This window comes from Phallusia mammillata, chromosome 4 (genome assembly GCF_965637545.1).
Source record: "Phallusia mammillata chromosome 4, kaPhaMamm4.hap1.1, whole genome shotgun sequence".
NCBI lineage: Eukaryota > Metazoa > Chordata > Ascidiacea > Phlebobranchia > Ascidiidae > Phallusia > Phallusia mammillata.
In genome coordinates, this window is record NC_137255.1 from 17068008 (window position 1) to 17088669 (window position 20662).

The 20662-nt window shown below is 42.0% G+C and overlaps 1 protein-coding gene across 8 annotated transcripts in view; it reads right to left on the minus strand.

Annotated features, from left to right (window-relative positions):
* Positions 1-20662, minus strand: part of LOC145225400 (agrin-like) — a 46213-nt gene that overhangs the window by 13001 nt on the left and 12550 nt on the right. For 5 of the 8 annotated variants that reach the window (XM_080092087.1, XM_080092084.1, XM_080092083.1 and 2 more), the window contains exons 4-25: positions 14408-14443; positions 13778-14008; positions 12413-12475; positions 8448-8687; positions 7897-8074; positions 7560-7624; positions 7354-7475; positions 7192-7289; positions 6653-6831; positions 5892-6134; positions 5380-5527; positions 5228-5304; positions 5005-5090; positions 4482-4605; positions 4279-4414; positions 3768-3886; positions 3305-3385; positions 2640-2804; positions 2199-2351; positions 1827-1957; positions 862-967; positions 105-494 (exon numbers count right to left, since the gene is read on the minus strand). In XM_080092087.1, the coding sequence (XP_079948213.1) occupies positions 105-494; positions 862-967; positions 1827-1957; positions 2199-2351; positions 2640-2804; positions 3305-3385; positions 3768-3886; positions 4279-4414; positions 4482-4605; positions 5005-5090; positions 5228-5304; positions 5380-5527; positions 5892-6134; positions 6653-6831; positions 7192-7289; positions 7354-7475; positions 7560-7624; positions 7897-8074; positions 8448-8687; positions 12413-12475; positions 13778-14008; positions 14408-14443 (3171 nt within the window). The remainder of the gene's footprint in view (positions 1-104; positions 495-861; positions 968-1826; positions 1958-2198; positions 2352-2639; positions 2805-3304; positions 3386-3767; positions 3887-4278; positions 4415-4481; positions 4606-5004; positions 5091-5227; positions 5305-5379; positions 5528-5891; positions 6135-6652; positions 6832-7191; positions 7290-7353; positions 7476-7559; positions 7625-7896; positions 8075-8447; positions 8688-12412; positions 12476-13777; positions 14009-14407; positions 14444-20662) is intronic. The other 3 variants (XM_080092086.1, XM_080092090.1, XM_080092085.1) reach the window with 2 other exon arrangements.

Below are 20662 nucleotides of genomic sequence, written 5' to 3' on the forward strand. Positions count from 1 at the left end.
ATTCTATGTATAAAACGTGATTCAAAATGCGGCGATTTTGTTTGTCCTTGGCTTGCTAGGCAACATAAGACACCCCTTAGTAACTACAAAAATATGGTTCACACCAGTTTCAGCCTCTGTAGATGTAAGGTCGACAGGCGCTGAAGATGTTGACATCACAACTGTTGTAGTTGTGGCAGGAGTGCTTTTCGATTCAGTCGAAGTGGTGGAAGACATCACTGGCTCCGGTTTGCTTTCAGGTTCCGGCTCCGGTTCCATAGTAGGTTCCGGACTTGGTTGAAAAGTTGTTGTCGTTTTCATCGTGGTGGTGGATTTTTCTGTAACTACAGGCTCCGGTTCAGGCTCCGGAGTAACCTTTGGCGTCGTTGGAGCTTTTGTGGTTGTGGGTTCGGGAACAGCAATTGGTTCTGTGGTTGTTATCGTCGTGGTTTGTGTTGTTGTTTGTTCAGGTTCTGGTTTTGGAGTGGTAGTTATTTTAACCAGTGGCTCAATTCCTAAAAAGACATAGAAACCGTCGCACGAACACACTATTTTACGGAGCGAAAATCGTTTTACACTTTTATTCTGAATGATCTAGTTCACACAAACACCAACATCGAGAATAATTCAGGTTTGGAGTGTTAAGAGAGTCTACTAATTAATTTACTAATTAATTTGTCTTTCACAATAAAAAATTTAATCATTCAAAACCGTGATGTTTAAGCTTTATTCGACACCCTTTCGAAATCACCAGCCAGTTTTCAGACTTAATTTTCCGGAAAGTAATGAATAATCCCGAGTGATTCAGCAACCTCGCATCCCCGTAGGGACATCCCTCGTTTAAAACCCTGATTTAAAAATATAAGTTATGATATAACGTACTTATACATGGTCCTTCGGATGCCACACTAACATCTATTCCCTCTTTACAGGTGATGACTCTCATCTGACATTCATCAGCATACGTGATCCCGTTACTTCCGCAAACCTGAGTGAAAGCAAATTATTTTATAGTAAACTTTTTTAGGCGCGATTAATATGCGTGTATGTGCAAGCAGGTGCTTTGGAGTGAACGGTATATGTATACGGCTTACCAAGGCAACGAATGCTAACTTATCTGTATGATGATGTTGGCTTAAAAAAATGTACATTGTCAAATATTATCAACACCTGTTTTATGAACGCCTTTATTTAATTAGTATTAAGTGCAAATGAACAATGAAAATTTTAGCATGAAACAAGAATAATCAAATTGAGTGACATTAATTATGAAAATTGTATGCACAAAAATGATTGTGAATTGTTATATGCAATGCAGGATCAAATTATCAACAAGTATATTCAAATCAATAGAACTTAAAATGACGCGCATCCTAGTTGACAAGACGCAAATTATTTTCAAAACAATAACTTAAACTTGGAAAAGGGCAAAACTCTAGGCTAAGAGTTAGTACAGCTACAGTCTATGAAAAAAGTGCTCTAGCATGCTACTTGCCTTTAAGCTAACAGAACACTGGCAGTTGCAAGTTTCATGTAAAAACAGAAATTATGAGTTATTAGAAAATGGCGACTGCTTAATAGAAGCTTGGTGAAAGCGCAAGAAGCAAGGTTATAGCAACGAAGGGTGGTAATATTAACACATTTTCCACCATTTACTTTAAGAAATCAGTGTTGAAATTAGGACTTTGTGAGCAAGACACTAGTAAAAGCTCGTGTGTGCTAAATTAAATACAAACTGATAAATTTTCCGTTTATCACATATATTTGCAATGATAACATTTTGATTTGGGGTGACCATTTAAATAACCAGACCAAAAATATGCACAAAACACAGCCATTTAACTTACGCTGCCTCCGAGGAAAGAGTTACATGAAGCCAACGTCGGACATCTGCATTCAAACAAGCCGTCCACATTCTCAACGCATTCTTGTCCTGCTCGGCAGCTCAATTCACCACAAGACTTTGGAGATTGGGTGCCTGCAAAATAGGCCAATATGGTAACTTCTCTAAGGCGTGGGAAGCCAGGTATGATTGACCTAGCGTTGGAAGCCAAGTATGGCATTTATAAAAGATAAAATAGGTGTACTATAAAATACCACCTGTATTATTCTAAAGCCGGTAAGAAAAACATTGCATTAGGGTGCACACTGATACACATTGTTTGAAATACAATCAAATAGCAACGTGTTTGGTCATGAAAAACTGCCCGGGATCTTACCTGTCTCGCACAGGTCGTTGGTGATCCAGGTTTCCACGCCTCCAATCATACAGTGAGTGCATTTGGTTCCGGACACATTTTCCTTACACGAACACCTTCCAGTCATCTGGTCGCAGTCGTCTCTTATCGAACCGAGCGGGTTACATCGACAGGCTGTAAATTTGCAAGATATAAATAAGACAGTCTTACGTATGGATTTTAGCGGAACAGAAAAGCCAAGAGTAACTTTTCCAAAAATTTAACAAATGTTTTTATGGATACATACTAAAAAATGCTGGTTTTTGTAACAATAGGAAAAACTACGTGCCAAAAACAGTCGATAAAGCAATGGTTGAAACGCAAAGGACAACATTTTACACAAATTTAAATAAAAGAAGCAGTAATTCACATTCAAACACAACAAACCAAAAAATTAAAGGCAACCAACTTTCTTCTACTTACACATGCATCCTGAAATTTGTTTGTTTGCCACAGAAACAAAGTTCCAATAGCCTGGAAGACAGCGATCACACTTGACTCCGCCCACACCGGGCCGACACACGCACTGACCAGTGGTTTGGTTGCAAGTTGTCTCGTAAGAACCAAACTCGTTGCAGTTGCATTTCTCTGTGCAATAAATATAAACGGCTTTTATGTCAGGTTTGGAAAATATGAACAAATTCTGTGGCGGTTTTAGACTGTGCTGTATTCTGAGGGTTGTTTTCAAATGTATTTATACAAGCCTAAATGCACTATATAAGTAAGAACCAGTACTTCGTTTTTAGTGCAGTACTTGTACACAATGCTGCGGTTAATGGGAGCAACATACTTTTTTTCTGCCGTAAAAAAAACAAGTTTTAAATACGCAGCAGAATTATAAAATTAACATGTTGTCGGTGCTAGTGTGCCAGCAATGTCAATTAACTCTAAAACCTTTTAACCGCAACCAAAGCTATTGCAACCTAAAATGTATGAAACCGCGGTTTAATCATAGCAATGCATAGAAGCAGTTGACTTTAAACTCGTTAAGAAAATAAAGTAGTGTGGTGACTAAGTTATTTATCAATATTCAAACCACATTGGTATTGTGTCTCACACATTTGTTAGAAAAGAGAATGAGTTCTAACCTGGACAGCCGGATCGTTGCAAACCTTTGGCCGCTGTCACACCGTCTTCGCAGCAACCATATCTACTGCTCAGACATGCCGCTGTCGAACATAAACAGAATCAACATTTTCGCGTAACAAACACATGTAATTTGCAAGCCGCAAACGAGTGAAGTACTCTAGTATTAAATCGGATGAGCAAGACTCGATAGACGAGATTTCCTGCGATTTTCAGACGGAATGTTTAACGTAGGTTTGTGGTGGCATACTTTTGACGGGTCGAATTGCGAACAAGTCGATAAATGTGACATTAAGTGATTGACGAAAGGTGCGCTGTACCTCTGCACTTAGCAGTGATTGTACTTTAGTTCACAAATGGAAAAGGAGAAAAGGGTTTGAACAAATATCATGCCTTTTTCGGTGTGCGAATTTAACAGTTAAAACGGTAAGACAAGTATATTGAGGGGATAGATAGGAAACCAACCTGCACACGAGCCATTGTACACAACCTTGATAGTCTTCTGTTTCTTGCACTGGGCTTTTATAAGCTCGCACGCATTCGCGTAAGTCTTCCCGTCTGAACCACAAACCTCTCCAGGAGGACTAAAAAACATAAAAACCGTGTTTGACAAATATGCACAGTTTAATTGTGGTAAAACTAAAACATACACCAAAGCTTCTCAAAGATTTTACCAAAAATCCTATTTTTTTTATTGTTTGTTTAAAAAATCAGCTTTTTGTTCCCTTTCCATAATCGATTGTTGGCGCGTACCGACTTACAAAACGCTTAGAAGTAAGCGGTATAGACCAGGTTGAGAAACCCTGGTCTAAACGCTTTGTAGCAGAGTTGTAAGCAGGCCTGAAATCGAAGCCTGAAAGAACAAGCTCGTTTTAATCATGTCTAAATCAGCGGTGCTCGGTAACGCGTCATATTCTTACAACTATGGTTTACTACTTTAGGCCAAAACAAAATAAACGAATAGATTTACAGTCACCTGTTAGTACATCTGATGTCACATACGCAAGAAGAGTCTTCATCATCAAGCGTCGTCACACACACCGCACCGAAGTTACAATTACAACCGTCGCCTCCAGAACCTTCTCCGCTCGGGTCATATCGATCTCTGTCATCTGTCGCCAAACACCGAACATTTAAGCGGCGATTTTAACATTACTTGTAAGTTTATGTGATACTCACCGCACGGGCCCATGTACTGCATGGTGACTTTGCTTCTACTCTTGCAAGCTGCTACCACGAGTTCGCATTCGTTGTCGTACGTCACACCATCCGTACCACACACAGGGGATATGGCAGCGATACACTAAACAATAACACATTGTGTTGAATAAATTTAAGTGATTTTGACAGTTTCCTTGATTAAATCACATTGTTTCTGTTACTCTGGTTTATTTTTCTACCTCAAAATCTGCTGAAGCTATCTACCGCTTTCAATATACGTATAGAAACTCTACACCTGCACCTTCACGAAACTAAGATATTTTTTAATTTACACTCACTTTTCTTCTTGTCTCATATTCCCATTCTTTCGTCGATTTCTTGACTCATTTCTAATTCACTTCTCCTGTACTTTTTCTCACTTTCTCGTATAATTCGTTTCTTATCTCTTGCAAACTCACTCTGTTCTTTGAGATTCTTAGCATGTTTCGTAATATTTTTGTGGTAACATAATACTGTGGGAAACAGGTTGTGTGTTACTTACCGTTGTGGGACAAACGCACACAGCTCCGTTGTTATTCACTTCGCACTGTTCGCCAGGAGCACACGTCACACCGTCGCATTCGCTCACTGGAAAAGCAAAAATGAAAGGTCGCAAATTTCTTCCAACCCACCGGTTTTGCATGGATCTGGTAGCTCATGACCATTTCGGCCTTATTGAACCAAGAATTTATAAAAAAAACGCTACGATAAAGTATCTTGCTTACCACAAGGTCCATCATGTCGCGCGATGACCAAATTACCAAACGACAAGCAGTTGTGTCGCTGGACTTCGCATTCGCTTCTGCAAAGTAATGGTCGCGTAAAGAACCGTCTTCTGCGAAACACACACTACAAACAACGTTGAGACAACCCTTACCTGAAGGTTTGTCCATCCACCGTACACACCGGTTTATACACGTCGTTACAAGTAATACATTCACATACTGGGCCGCCGTTAATTACGACGCACGATTGGCCTTCACCACGGCAACCACCTTGACTGGCGCATGGGTCTTCAGAATCACCTGTGCAAGTATGTTGTAAAAAATCGGATGAGCGGATCTTTTGTTTCCGAAATGTTTTTTTTACGTTTTCTATGCTCACCTCTATGAATCCATGGCGTGGCAGTGCGGGAGTTAAGAGTTTATTTTTTACGGTAAGGGGTGAAAAGTGTGAAACGATATCATTGCGGTAATGATATGGCATGGGGTGAATTTTGCACGGTAAACGCAGAAACAAACGTTACACAATACAACAAACATTTACACAGTTTTTGTTCCTGTACAAGCTGTATAAACAGCTTACTGCATAAAATAGAAGTTATCTCTGGCAAAATTGTATGTTACGTAAAATACATTCGAACACTGTCAGTTTCCTACAATACTCTACCTTGACAAACATCCTGGAACGTAAGCTGCGTTTCAGCGTTGCAGGCGAACTTGTGAGCTGCTTGCATGTTTACAAACGTGTGTGTTGCACCTGCCCCGTCCGTAGCCAGTTTACATGCGTGGGTGACTGGCAGATAGTCAGAGTTTCCAACACCGTTGCACGAACACATTGGCTGGAGTTCGGAGTTACCAATGGTGATCTCACATCGCGCGCCGTGACTGCATTGCTCTAGCAGGCAAACATCTGCAAAATAGATGCACAAAAATTAATTCTGCTTGCTTCAGAAGTAGCACATTTGGCCACGAAAACGCGTTTACAGGGCAAAACCATTTATCCAATGCAAACAAATACAGGCTTTGATCACACAGAAGAGGTATGAGATCAATACGAGGTGCCATTGACAGTGTGCAATTACTGCCCAGAGTTCGAGAGGCAGAGCGACCTCCCACCGCAATTAATCGGTGCCAATAAAACCGCAAGCACACCACACTGAAGGTCCGACAGCAACAATTACAAGATATCAAGTTGATACAATGTTGAGGCGCTCGCTTGGCCAATCAAAACTTGTCGAGTGCTTTCATGACATGAGGCAGCCAACGATCAAAGCGAACTATGCCACAATCGTGAGCGCTGCATTTGGAAAGATCATACAACTCTGGTCACGACCGCTAAAACAACGGGTTAAACTCTAAAGTAAACCGCGGTCAAAGGCCACATGGATAATGTGATATCGTATAGATAAGCATTATCGGTCGTAGTACCTTCGACGATGAAGTCGTCCATTGGTTCTCGATCCTCAACAAACGATACATTGCTGTTAAGGACGGCATTGATGATAGCTCCGTTGATTGGGTCGAAAAGTCGTTTGTATATCCAGGCTGTGTTCGAGTCCGGCGGGTCATCGCTATTGATCACTAGGGATCGTGTGGACGCGTAAGCTCTGTAACAAAGAGTTTAATCGAGTTTGACATTGTTTTTTTTACAAAAAGGTTTGTTTCAAGAATTTAAAATAAAATTTCGTTAATGTTTAATTATCTTACATGTAAAAAATGCAATCACATACAATTAAAGAGTGGAAAAACAAGTAACATACCACAAAAAAGTGCTATACTACAGCGCGATTATTAAAATTCGATTGATTAAAATGTTGGACTGTTCTAAAAAAGGCCAATATAAAAAAGTAAGGCTTTTTGGCGCTTCAAAAGTAAAAAAAATTAGAACATTTGTCATGAAAACATGGTTACATTTATGGGAGGAACCACAAGCAGTTGTAAACATCTGTAAAAAATTTTGTACTCACTTGAAGATCAATACAACACTACCGGGTCTGCTTCCCGTCACAGTAAATTCACCCAACGTCAAAGTCTCAGGCGAGTCGAAGTTTTTGTTTTGCAAATCCTACGGTTGGAGGAAAATCCAGTTTTCAACACATATTAACTCCACAACACGATCAAATACAAACCCCATTGACGACAGCTTCCATGTCTTCAACAAACTTCTGGAATTGCTGAGTTTCCGGATCACAATCACCTGGACACTGGGAATCCGCTTTGATGCCGACAGACCCACGAACCGTTGTCATGACTACAAATTAATACGACAAAGTTAAACGTTTTTTTGGGATCGCGGCGAATCTGATTTGGCTGACTGGACAAAAATCTCACTTACGTTTTTTTAAAGGACATAAACCAGGTTGTAGGACGGACAAACTTCGACCAGTTTTGCACGCGTGTCTGTGGAAAATCATGGTTTAAATACCAATGACCAACGTAGCCAGAGATTTAAGCGGCCCCTAACGTGAACTATTTTAAAAAACAAAAACAAAACTTACATTTTAGTAGGTATAATTATAGCACAAATGAGACCAAGTGTGAAGTCGGGTTTCATCCGTTTTAGATCAAGAAATATATTTTGGCAAGTGTGCGTTTTTTGAGCTTAGTCAAGTTCCACTATTAACCAAATGTTTCCCCATGTATATATATCTAAGGAACACAATACACCATACCTTCTAAGTGCACACTCCGAGGCATAGCTGTTCCCGTCATTCCCACAGACAAGTTGTCCGTCATCAGGGCACGGGAATGTGTCGCAACAAACAGGGGATCCGTCTTCACCCAGCGAACAAATCCCAGGGCAAGTGTTTTCAAATTCCTGAGAAGTTCCGTTAAAAACTTCGCACGGATCTAAACGAGACAGTGAACCCGGTAAAAGATACATATGAAGGGGATTTACATATATTTGGCCTTTCAAATATACTGAAACGTAAACGACGCTTTAGCTTATTGGCACACTAAGAATGTAACACAGAAAACTAATATGTTTTATCAGAGGAACAGAGGAAAGGTTTCTTGCGGTTTTGTATTTTTTCTTTCATCCCGCTTTTTATTTTGTTTTTAGACACTGATGATGCTTTTATAGCGAAATGCATTTGTTTTGATAAAACACATAAAATATAGCGACAGATTTAGTGGTTTTCACACTGAATTTTCTTGATGTTTTATCAGGTCAAACTAGTGGTTTACGACACGAAAAACAGGTAGGGGCAATATGACTTACTGCACGCCAGTGGTCGAACCACGGTAATCTCGCTTCCCTTCAGACAAGACGCTCTTCGCAAATCACACTCGGAACGGTAGGAAACCTGGTCGGATCCGCATAGTGGCGTTACCGGGACATCGTTGCACGTCGGACAGACACAAGATGGCGTAAGAGTGCTGTCAGGCTGGATGCGAACGACGCACTCGGCCGAGTTTCCGCATTGAACATCAGAACACAGACCTTCGTTTACGACCGGAGCTGCTCAAACAAAAAAGAAAATGCTTGTTTGCGTGAGTCTTCACGTTGCGCAATAGCTATTCTAAAAATACTCAAAGTGGAATGCGTTGTGTAATGCTAGGAATGAAAATGTGGGCGATTCCAAGTTATGCCGTTTTAAAGATTAAGCCTGTTGCAGGGAGAAATTATCTTTGAACGAACAACGAAATAGTAAGATCAGGCGCTCAGTGCGTTCGCAACAGGACTTCTAATGTATACACAACAGTTGCGGCAAAATTAACTACATAGCAATTTCACACATCCCAGAGTCAAACCACTACTGCTAGAAAAACTTCACAGCATATCACATGCAATTGAAAAGTGATCTAAATATACTATAGTATGGGCAACAATAAGTCAGAAAAAGCTAGGTTTGTAAAGGAAATGATTTGCGGCAATCTGTAAAAGCTTAAACTTCGACCGACAGCACAACAACACAGGCATTTAAACTAGAAAATGAAAACATAAAATCTTGGGTATGCAATAAAAGTTCAAATCTAGATATTAAAGTGATGAATCAAAATTGGGGCGTTGCGTAACAGATAAATGGTGACGTAATATGGATCAAATACAGTCCTACGTGAAACATTTATCTACACGTGTTCACGCACTGACGCTAGACATCAATTTCAGTATGAAAGCAAACTAGAGTCCCAGTTTTCTACTACAGGGGCAACAACAAGCATCTCATATATCCCGGCTCAGAGGTAAGCAAACACAATAGCGCAGTGAACAGGGAATAGGGAAACTTGTTCCCCCTAATTCGCCGCTTAGCATCAGTAGCAGAGGGCGACCACAACAAAGAGACGCCGCAAACGATGTTTAGGGGCCAACACGGGGGAGTCGACTCGCGCGACTTATAGCAAAGGGAGAAGTGAAAGGGTTCCCCCTCGTGCAACCCAAAACCTTAGAGAGAAGGCGGGTTTTGGCAACAGGGTTTACACGTGGAGCTGGTGAAAGTACAAACAGGGGCAAGTGGCGTGCTCTGACGATGATCTATGTTCTACGATGGGCGTCTTTCGACCGAAACCAACCTGAACGGGTCATTTTAGGCGCCGGATAACGCTGGGGCCTCTTGGGGAGACCGCAACTGCCAAGTGAACACGAGCGGTACTTTGCAACGGGTTAAGAAAACAAGTCCGCTGCAGCGATTGTGATCTATTAGGCGGAAACTGCAGTTGGGACGAATTGCTCCAGTGCGGTAATGCGTTTTTTAAAAGTTCGAACGCGTTTTCATATCGTTAAATTCAGCGACTTTATTATAGATAAGACCATCATTAATTAAGTTTTGATTGTCACCACAATGAAGAGAATTGACTAAATGCGTCGTCACGTGAATTTACCGGCCAGGAAGTTTAGCCTGGTATTGAATTATTAAAATAACCGAACCGACAGTGGTATTTAATAAAGTTCCGGTTATAAGCTTATCAAATATCACTTAAGACGTTCAATAGCGTTATGGCATGGTCAGTTTGACGGCGTAACTTTTCCGACCCCACAATCGATCGGGGTTAAAGGTCGACCTCGAGCTTACCGGGAGCATGTGTAGGCAACGCCAAAGCGAGCAACGCGTGAAACCCAAGTGAGCCGGCATCCGTTTTCCAATGCGCCGTAGCGTTTATCACAAGCTGATCGCGACACGCCTGTTAAAGGCAGTGGACTTGCCCTTTCAATAAGGCTTGGCGATCGCCTTACTGAGGCTGGGTAAAGGGGACTGGGCACAAATCCACTGTTTACCTTAACAAATCCCTACATCCTACCAGGTGGCGAGGCTGACATTGTGGCGGCGGGAACTTGAGTGAGCGTAAGGGGAATGGCCACTTAATGCAGACGGCGCGCTCTTTACAAGGAGTTCAATATGGTTGAACTGTGAAGAGGCCACTTTGGACAAGACATCCCAATATAGGGGCTGGACATTGCTAAGTACTCTGAGCTGATTGGCGGTTACGGGAAAATCCATCAAAGGGCAATACCAGAAAGTGTATTGCGTGTTAATATGTACGCTGGGAGTATACGACTTGCTCCTAAAGAGCGATAAATACGTAGCCAAAAATTTGAAACTTTGACACAACACAACATAGGGCTTACAGTTTACATGCGTTGCGGTGACTTGTTGAAACGTAAGCAATAATTTTCAAGGAGCGGTTTCTGTCCGAGAAAGTAATAGCGGTCAGTGATAGGGGCGTGACCCGATCTCTGTCTCATCGTAATTAAAGTACACCTAAGCCTGAGTTTAACTACAATTAGATGTTTTCAGCGAATCGAGAGGTCGCGCCCGAATCACTGCCCGCTACTTTGTACATCCCTAAACGGCGGTTTAGTGGAGACTTAAGGGAAGTTTTTGACAGTTTCGCATGTACAGTTATACAGTAGTGTCTGTTTCGTTCTGAAAATCAGGCTAAAGAGTATATGTATGTCGGGGTGTTTTTAAGTAACCGTCAAGCTATTATTTACTCGAACCTAATAACTCAAACTTAAAACATGTATTTTAGGAGCAAGACTAATTAAACCATGGCAATCAGTCAAAAAAGGTCAACCAATCAAGCGCGACTTGCTTTACACGTGACCACTGACGTAATCCAGAGCGTGGGAAAGGTCATGCAAGCTTCCCGATGGTAACTACAGCTATCATCAATTATAATCGAATTTAGGCTTAAAACCGAAGTAGCAACGCCATATGCTTCTTGATGTTCCTTGGGGTCTGTAGTGGTTTTATTGTTTGGATGGTGATTAGAGGTCGTTTGAAGTTTTATTGGATTTCAGCTAAATCCTATAAACGCACACTTGATTTTATTTGCCCTCTAATTACACTGGTCAGATCCGATGGGCTTTGCCAAGGAATGTCAACAACAGGACATTTTTAAACAGTGTTTTAGTGGAAGAACACTTACTGTCAAGGTTTAATGGAAATATTTCGCATGGTGTTTGTTAAGTAAATGTTCTTCACCACTGCTATTTTAAGTCACATCAGCTCTCAGCAGCATATGAGTAACAGCCACTGACCCATATTTAACATAATTATCACAAAAATACGAAGCTACGTTCATTTAAATGCATTGGCAGAAACGCTCATTAAACACATAGGAATTATTGGCAGGTGAACTCCCTTTACTGTTGCGCTTTTAAATCATGATCTTTCTCGTGAGTAATTGCCCAATTGCCCTTGGGAAAACGCCGGTTTTCATCTGCGACAGTTATTAAACGATAGCGAAATACCACATCACTGGTTATAGTGGTCCCAAGGTGCAAGTATAGGGTTTCCGCGCAAATTGGTTTGCAAATCTACTCAATTCGATAAACAAAGACCGCTATTGTATTAAATGTCCACTGGGACGCCTGTCATGGGTCGCCAAGTAAAATTGATTTGGTTAGAGTTGAAAAGAAAAGCTCTGACACAATGAGCCTAAAGGTCCACACTTAGTTGGGGATGTGAATATTTCGATTTCAAATTAAATATCTCAAAATTATTGTTCACCTTTTGTGGATCAAACAGTCGTATCTACTCTACCACACATAACACACCAACAACTACGTGTTGACACCAGCAACAAAAAAATGAAAAAGCAACCAAACTACTTAAGCAACAACAGCACACAACTATTTGCTGCGAATTTCTGCAGATAAGTAGCAGCTCTGTGCCTACATAAAGCCATACCTAACACAATCACAAAACACCACTACAATGGCCGCTACATGGCCTGACATACCATCAACGTCAACGACAGGTAGTACAGTACGAGGTCTAGTTATGATGGTTGTTGTTGTTATTGCTGCAAACGAAATAATGATAAATGAAACAGAAAGCTGAAAGCATGACATTTATGATGAATGGTAACGGAAAATGATCAGGGTTGTTAATGCAATTCAGGTAAACGACAGAACCAAAATGTAAAATGAAACCTGAATTAAGAAAAATGTTCGCAACCATTACAAATTACAATAAAATGCTGTTTTCAATAGTACCGCTTCTACTTAAACGAGAAATTTCTTCCTATGTTGCTGACCTTGATGCTGCCCTTCCTAACTGTTTTATTTAGTCTTCACGCAGGTTCATTTCAAACGTGGGATTTGAAATTTGGGTGTAGACAAACAACATAAACTATATGTATATATTGTAGTTTAGACTTCCGTGTCGTATGGACAAATGACAACAGGGGTTCTAAGTCAGTTAAGTGCTTAAGGTGAATTAAAGCGAGTTATATATGTTATGATGAAAACCACGTAACTAGGCGGAATACTATTTTACATGTCAGTCTTTATTTCAACGACGCACCAAAACGCGTGTTTCAGTCAAATATGCGCTTGAAAAACTCGTCTAACGATTGTCCGTCCCAATAACGCCAACACAAAGGCCTCAGCAGGATCCTTTCAAAAGCGCCCGATCTTACAGAGGCGGACAAAGGAGGTGGAACGCGCAATACATGGAAGCTTATCAGGGTTGTTACGTGTGAAAGTGGCCGCTGTGCGCAACACTACACCGACGTTTCTAAAGATCCCTGCATGTTACAGGAAATCACTGTGTTCAATACGAAGTGTAGAGTTGACGGGTAAACGCTCGGAACACGGAACTAGTTCAAGAGGTTGGTGTCGTGGACAAACACACTCAAGAACTCAGGTGCTTTTGAACTTGCCCGCTTGTCGCCTAACGTGCAGCAAACCATGAAGCATAAGGGTTACACGCGTGCGCTCCACTGCTTATGTGATTTTAGGAAAGCCCTTTTGTGGCAAGCTAGGCCGCAGTGGTTGTGTTGGAATACACAGATATGTTTGAATAGGCTGATTGTGCGCAAGTCACTGTAGCGAAGTTTAAGGTATTTAAGCTTATTAGGTAATACGCTAAATAGAATCTTCTTGTGGTAAAATCAAATCTCTCAAAGCTCTATAACACGTCTACTGTCCAAGCAACAACATCCTTCAGACACTTTCTAATTGGTTAGCCTTGAATTACCGCCAAAAGATTGCTTAAGTAAAGTCATTGTTGGCCTTACAATCAAGTTTAAAACGACCTAAAGAGTGCGCTGTGTTCTTTGAAACCAGCGTTGGGGACAAATAAAACACCAACGTTTTCTTACCGCAGGGTTTCTCCTCGGCGATGCGAATGCGCCGTTGGGCCATGCACTGTGCAGCCTTTAACCTGCATTCATTTGGATAGGTGATTCCGTCTGATCCACAAAGCGGCGCAAAGAGTTCATCCTCTTCTGTGCCCGATGAGCAGGAAAGATCAGGACATAAGCAAGTCGCATTTCCATCCTTAGCAACCTGACAGCTTGCACCGTACCCGCATAGCACATTCATACATGGGTCTGTAAAAAAACACTGTATTAGTTGTGGCATGTACATGTTGGAATGTAAGGATTTTAACATGAATGGTTGCATTGGTTTTTATGGGAACGCAGCACACAATGGATAAACCGTGAGAAATATGTTGCGCATCTGAAGTGTTGGGGCTGCGGGCTGCTTACGCCTGATTTCCAAGCGTTGGATTCAAGAGTCAAGCGTGGGTAATTTCAAACCACAAATCCCGGTTTACTATGGGTTAGATATGTCGCAGCCAAAAAGCACAAGGACCCGGTTGTTCAGAGACCCAAGGTAAAATTTGATGCATTGGAAATAATAGCTAAACACTTGGGAGGCAAGAACGCCACAATCGGCCCATAACGGTATCTGGTATAAAATTTCATTGTTAAAGGGTACGGACATACCTGGCTTCTTTTTGGGAGGTTCAACGATGCTTTTGCCTGCAAAACAAAATGCAAAATGTTTAATGTTTAACGTGTTTAACGATAATAAATAGGGCAAATTCATAAAGTTGGCACAAAGTTTTTTAAAGTTACTGGCACATAATCTTGTGTGTAGTTTTTAGCTAAGCCTTTTCAAAAATAGATAAGCGTTTGGACAAGACAGATCGGTGGGCGGTGACACAGCACAAGGCCGATCTGTCGGCAAACGCCTGCACGCACCTGCCCCAACCGCCACATGAAAACGGTATGTCCACAAGACACGGGAGATCACAGGGTAAATGACGAGAAATGCCCGATCAAGGAGATCTGTCTGTTTGCTATGATGGAAGGGATGAACCGATTTCATGCAACGCTGACACATGCGTAACGTGACGTTAGAAATGCGTCAGGTAAAATCACTTAAACGCGATGCATGAAAGGTTTAAAATCTACCCAACTTGTGAGAGGAATTACCTATAACCCAGGGCGGTACCTTTATCGAAGCCGAATCGTAGTAACACTGAATTCAGTCACTAAACTCATCACTTGTCACTGAATAAACACACAAAAATGTGGAACAAACGTTTCGGACGATTAAGCAAAACAACGCATGGACGAAATACTACAATGAATCCTTTATTTCCGAGCAAATGGAAACAGACTGAGTAACTTACAACGCCTTACGTGACATAAAGAGTCCAACTCACGTTCATGCTGGCAGAAGGAACGTGCCACATGAAATGCTACATGGTGATGGCGAAACGATAGTGATGGGGATATCTAAGGCGCCGTGTGTTTTCTTTTCACAAAGTATACAACTTCAGTATTTAGGAAATCATAATAGGAGCTAATTCCAAATTGAGCATATAAAACACCGCGCGGCTGAAACCAAAGGTCAGCTCGGCACCCTTATTAGTCCTACAGCCAGTATATGGATGTTTGTGGTTTAAATTTATCTTTTGTACAATTGCGGCAAGCGGCTCCCTAAAGTTGGTCCACAAAGTCAAGAGAATGTGCGCGGTGTGTTATGTGGTCTGACCGGGTGCACTTGAAAGCTTACCTTTATCGGTGCGAAGTAACATCGGGTTAGGTGCGAGCGATTATACACAGACGTGACCTGGCTGCGGCGATCGGGCTTATAAGACGAAACCCGAAGCCCGAGAAGCTATAGCGAAATCCACGGCAAATAGCGAGATCGCGTGACCGATCTAAAACAACGGGACAGACGCCAAAGTCAATACCCGCTCGGCTAGCCAAGTGGCCGCTTTATTTGCTAACGGATAGCAGGAGGACATTAAGGTAAATCACTTCCACGTCGCGAGTACTGCCACGCAAAAGGGGAGTGTACGATGTTGTTGATGGCGAGATACGGAAAAAAGCTTTCATCACGTGCTGACCGACGAACCGGAGGATCTGAGTTCGGTGTTAAAACTGCCACCGTTGATGTAAATCTAGAGTTAGAGAAAAGTGTTTGCGCGACAGCTTTGTACTGATTTTTTTTTGCCCAGCGTTGAGACAAACTGATTTTGCCTTGTCGGCGAAGTTCTTTTACTGCTTAAAAGTCTTGAAACGAAACTGACTGAAAATGCTTCAAGTTGACTTGGAGAGCCAATCGACAAACAAGCCCAAAATGCCAGAGATTCATCGGTTGAAAAGGCTTCAGGATACGAGCATAAACTTCCCGATGCATCCAAAACGCAAACACGACTTGCAGCATTTAAACAACATCCGCTCGGATTATCCGACGGCATCCGCGTGCTGCGTGCAGTTGCCTAGCAACGTTGTTGTGGGGTAATCACCGCTCGTTCACAGTCGATGCTCAAACAAATTACCCGGCGACCCGTGCCCGGATTCGGCTTATTAGGAGCTCGAGCTGCAATCCTTAGGCTTCGCGGTTTGCAGCTCGACCTCCGGGGTTTATCGCGATAAAACAGGGGGACCGAATCGTAAGGCGACCACAGTTCAACCTGACTGAAGGCATTAGAGTTGAGGTTGATGTGAGGTCTTAACCAAATCTCCCCCGTCTTTTCGCTAGTATCTTAATTGGCGCGTATCCAACACCAAAAGCAATGTTAAGGCGCAAACTGCCTGATGGTATACGTAAAGATTTTACCTGACAGCTTTTAACAGTTGCCCGTACTTTTAACGGTATTTTCACAACAGACTACAAAATAAAGTCATAAAACCGAAACTGATAAAGCCAAACCGTGTTTTGCAAGATACTAATCTGTACCTGCATTGACCTTGCCAATTTGGAGTTAAAATTCGCGGTGCGGAATCGACGCGTTTGCAAAATGTGTCGGTTTCGAATTTCAAACCCAAGTCAGGGTTCGACTCTCTCAAGTCTGACCCCGATGTTTGCAAGTTGTTCTTGGCTATTTGCGATCTTGCGCCCGCATCTACTTAGCGTAGGTAAACACGCGACCACACACAGTATGCTGGGTGCTCCGCGAAGGTGTTTAACAGACCTGGACTTGTTCTCAATGTGTTGAAATCTCGGCACAAACAGAAAGCCTTATACAAAGATTGAACAGACAAAACCTCTTGTGGTAGTCCATCGGATTCGAAAAGTTTCTGTTGGGTCACTGTAGGACTGCTGTGTTGTTTACGTTTTCCGTTTTAAGTCGTGAAATGCCGTGGAAACAGGAAAGACGTTGACGTAGCATTGAGACCACCGCAGTCGGTGGGAGAAGGCCTTAAGGTCGGGCGGAAAAGTTCAGTGGCACGGATTTCTGATCGGCGAAGTCAGAAACGGCAGATGCGGCCAAATTAGGCAGGCGCCTTGCTGCGAACCTACAGACTCTGCATCTTTAAACTTTCTAGCGGTTATTGCATTCCGAGCATTTTATTTCCCCTTCAGGCCAAGCAATTGATAAACCTCAATGCCAATGCGCTTCGACACCAAACCACCACTCCCATTAGCGACACGCATGACCGAGCGAAGAGTCACGTGATTGGGGGCGATGGCAGAGTTCAATTAGGCGAAAGTTTGTAACTTGTAGACTCTGCGATTGTAATCAGTAGCTACATCAGCTACTGTGTACCACAGGTCGTGTTAACCGCTCCAAAGTCGGTGACCCACGACGGAGCGCATCCAATTAACGTACGATGATCCATGAGCGCTGACGGAGGTGTGGGATTTGTAAGTAGTTTAAAACATGGGTCTGCGAATTTTTTTCCCTGCCCCACATACCGTACTGGGGTCATATGGAACAGTGTATATTTCATAAGCAAACTGTAACAATAAATTTCATCTTGTTTTGTAACAGTGCGACAGCGGCGGGTTCTTGACGAATCACCGGGGGCTTGCAACACGTGTTGGAGCGATCTGTTTGTTTATGAAACGCAAGACGCACGTAAGATTGCAAGTTTGATATGGGAAGAAGCGTAAGCCGCCAAATCGCAGTAACACGAAGAGTCTGCATTGCTGCTCCATGTCAATAGAACAGGGTAATGTGGCCATAATCCGAATTTTTACCGGATAAACCCGACCAACAGTCATAGGTTAATTATGTGTGTCTGAAGGACGCTTTGTTGTCGTTTAATGGTAGCTTTGTATTTCGTGGCAGATCAAGGCCGCATTTGCAAACCAGCGTCACGCTGTAAAGATCCGTGTTTGTTGCCGTAACATGATTATACGATTTCTTCTGCGCCGAAACGGATACCATGCATTCTCGAGCCATGATTCCCCACATAAATTTGCTTACATTCCCATCAGGCACAACACACGAAAAATGTTAAGCGTAGTTTACAATTGAAGATTGTACGACAGCTGAAAAGGGGACCTTTGTCTTGAAGCTCAAAATCGTCAAGATTAATCCGCGTTAATGACATCTGTAACATTTAAACATTAATGTAAATCTTTGATCATAAGCCAAGCGTATCATCATCAAACACCACTGCCGTAAACCAGAACTGGGCAAAACAAACAACTTTGTCGATGAAGGAAGACCGACAGTGCGCTACTGTGTATCCAATACATCAGAAAACAGCGATTCTCCCACGCAGACAGCAAGGAGTTGTGTACCTGTCGAGCACACTGTGTAACTGCTAATGATGTCGATCCATCACTTAGGCCAAGGACTTAAGGTCTTGGGCTCTTGGCTCGTGCTCCCTGCCTTGCTTGTGTTGGAAGGCTAACCACATAATATGTATAAACCATTTGTTGTTCCAAGCAGTATTTTGGAGAAGTATGGAGTGCAAATGATGAAGGTTTGACAGATAACAAATCCCTAACAACAAATCCACGTAAATTGTACTTTACAGCGCAAGTAATTACACCACTGGTCGTTTATGGTACCTTGACGTTGCGTAAGTACAAAAAACCTCTAGTGGGCAAATAACTGTCACCCCCATTTTGTGTTCCTGTCCACCCCCTTCATTTGAGTTGGGTCTCATTTTGCAACTTTCTTTCGTTTTGTTTGAAAAAATATTCTACAGGAAAACGGTCGACAACCTATAATTGCGAAGACAGTGACGAAAAAAGTTCAAACAAGTGAAATATTCTTTATAGAACAGCTCGTCTGGACTTGCATCCGGAACGTGGCACAAAGAGTGGACACTTCCGAAAACACGAGGACTGACCGCTTCACGTTCATTTGGTCGTATCGCAACAACATAAGCGGCATAAATCACTAAAACAGTGTGCGCGCCAACGCTCACTAAATCAGGCAAATCGTAAACACGGAACTAAAGAAAATGTGTGAAGTGTTCTTAGTGTCAAAATACGCCCCAGTGTTTTTACGTGAAACATGGTAAGTTGAGTTTCCCGGAACGACCAAAGAAGAAAAAAACAGCTTTTTTAATTGTTAAAAAAATAGACGCGGTTTAAATTTACAATTTTCATGGAAAACCCAACCCTTACATTTGGGATATTTGTAAGCGGGTTCGTTCAACTTCTAATCCAATGCGGAGGAACCTGTTTTGCATTGCCGACAAACAAAAAATATTTTTTTTGCAGTTTTTTATCTTCATTGTAGCAAAGCAATTCAGATGAACGTTACACAGATAAAGTGCCACGCCTTTCAAGCGCTATTGGCCCGAGCAAAACGCCACACGCCTGACGTAAGTAATCTGGGTCGACAACAAACGAGAAGCGTTCACGGTCGTCGCAAGTGAATAAAGGAAATCGCACAAGAAAGGGTTGAAAGGCAACACCTGTGGCTTTTTATTTATAGTACGACATACTGAATGTATTGTCAACGGGGCATAGGCTTGACATTACACCTTTGACATCTAGTTCGACACGCACAGACATTCATTTATCCAGAGATTTGGAAAGTCAACTTCGGGATCGGTTACTCGCATTGGTTTGTGACGTCCAAAGCTTACTTGGATCCAGTAATTGGTCGCGAGGTGTCAAAGGCCTTAAAGATCGCATCACTTTGTGTCAGAACTCTTTGTATGGGGTGAGACAGGAGATCAAAGGAAGTGTGTGGAGCAATTTGTGCCACCCTTTTAAACTGACTGTGATTTGAATCAATAAACTTTTTATGTGGTCATTATGGAACAATTATCAAGCCTCAGAAGTGCAAAATATCACAAGTGCAATAAATTGGTAGGAAATGTCCACAGACATTTAAGGAAAGATTACGTAATCAACATAAGGCCTTCAATATAAGTAGGTAATTTAGTCTCAATTTTTTGGTGCCGTATTGTCACAGAGAGCCCCAAAGACCGGGCTATGCATAATTCATGAGCACTTAATTCCCTCACTTGAGGCGCATTAAGCCCAGCCAATACAGAGTTTGCTTTGGAAGCATAGAGGGGGATTTCCGCATAAATAAGAGATAGGGTTATGGTTGAAACAAGACAGCAGGTGCCCAGGTATGCAAGAAATTCGACGTTTTAAGGGAACGCTGATACAAGAACTCGATAAGGTTGCCTGAACGACAAACAGTATGAAGGATTATGCCTATGGTATCTGATGAAATTGGTAATTCTGGAATTGAAAATACTATCCAAATGTCACGATACAGTCGTGAATAAGACATTTATTTTACCATGTCTTTATTGTTACACTTCGGTGTCTAATAGATTTCAGTACAACGCTATTTCGTGAAACTGGTGCCAATCACGATTTAGTCTGAGTCGCAAGCCCAACTTCACGCCCGGCTTATAAAACTGACTTTAAAGTTGATCTTCACGACATCTATCTAGTTGGCCATGGAAACTACAATCGCTGTTGTATGTGATTGTGTTTGGACGGAAAATGCAACAAAATATCGCAAATTCAGC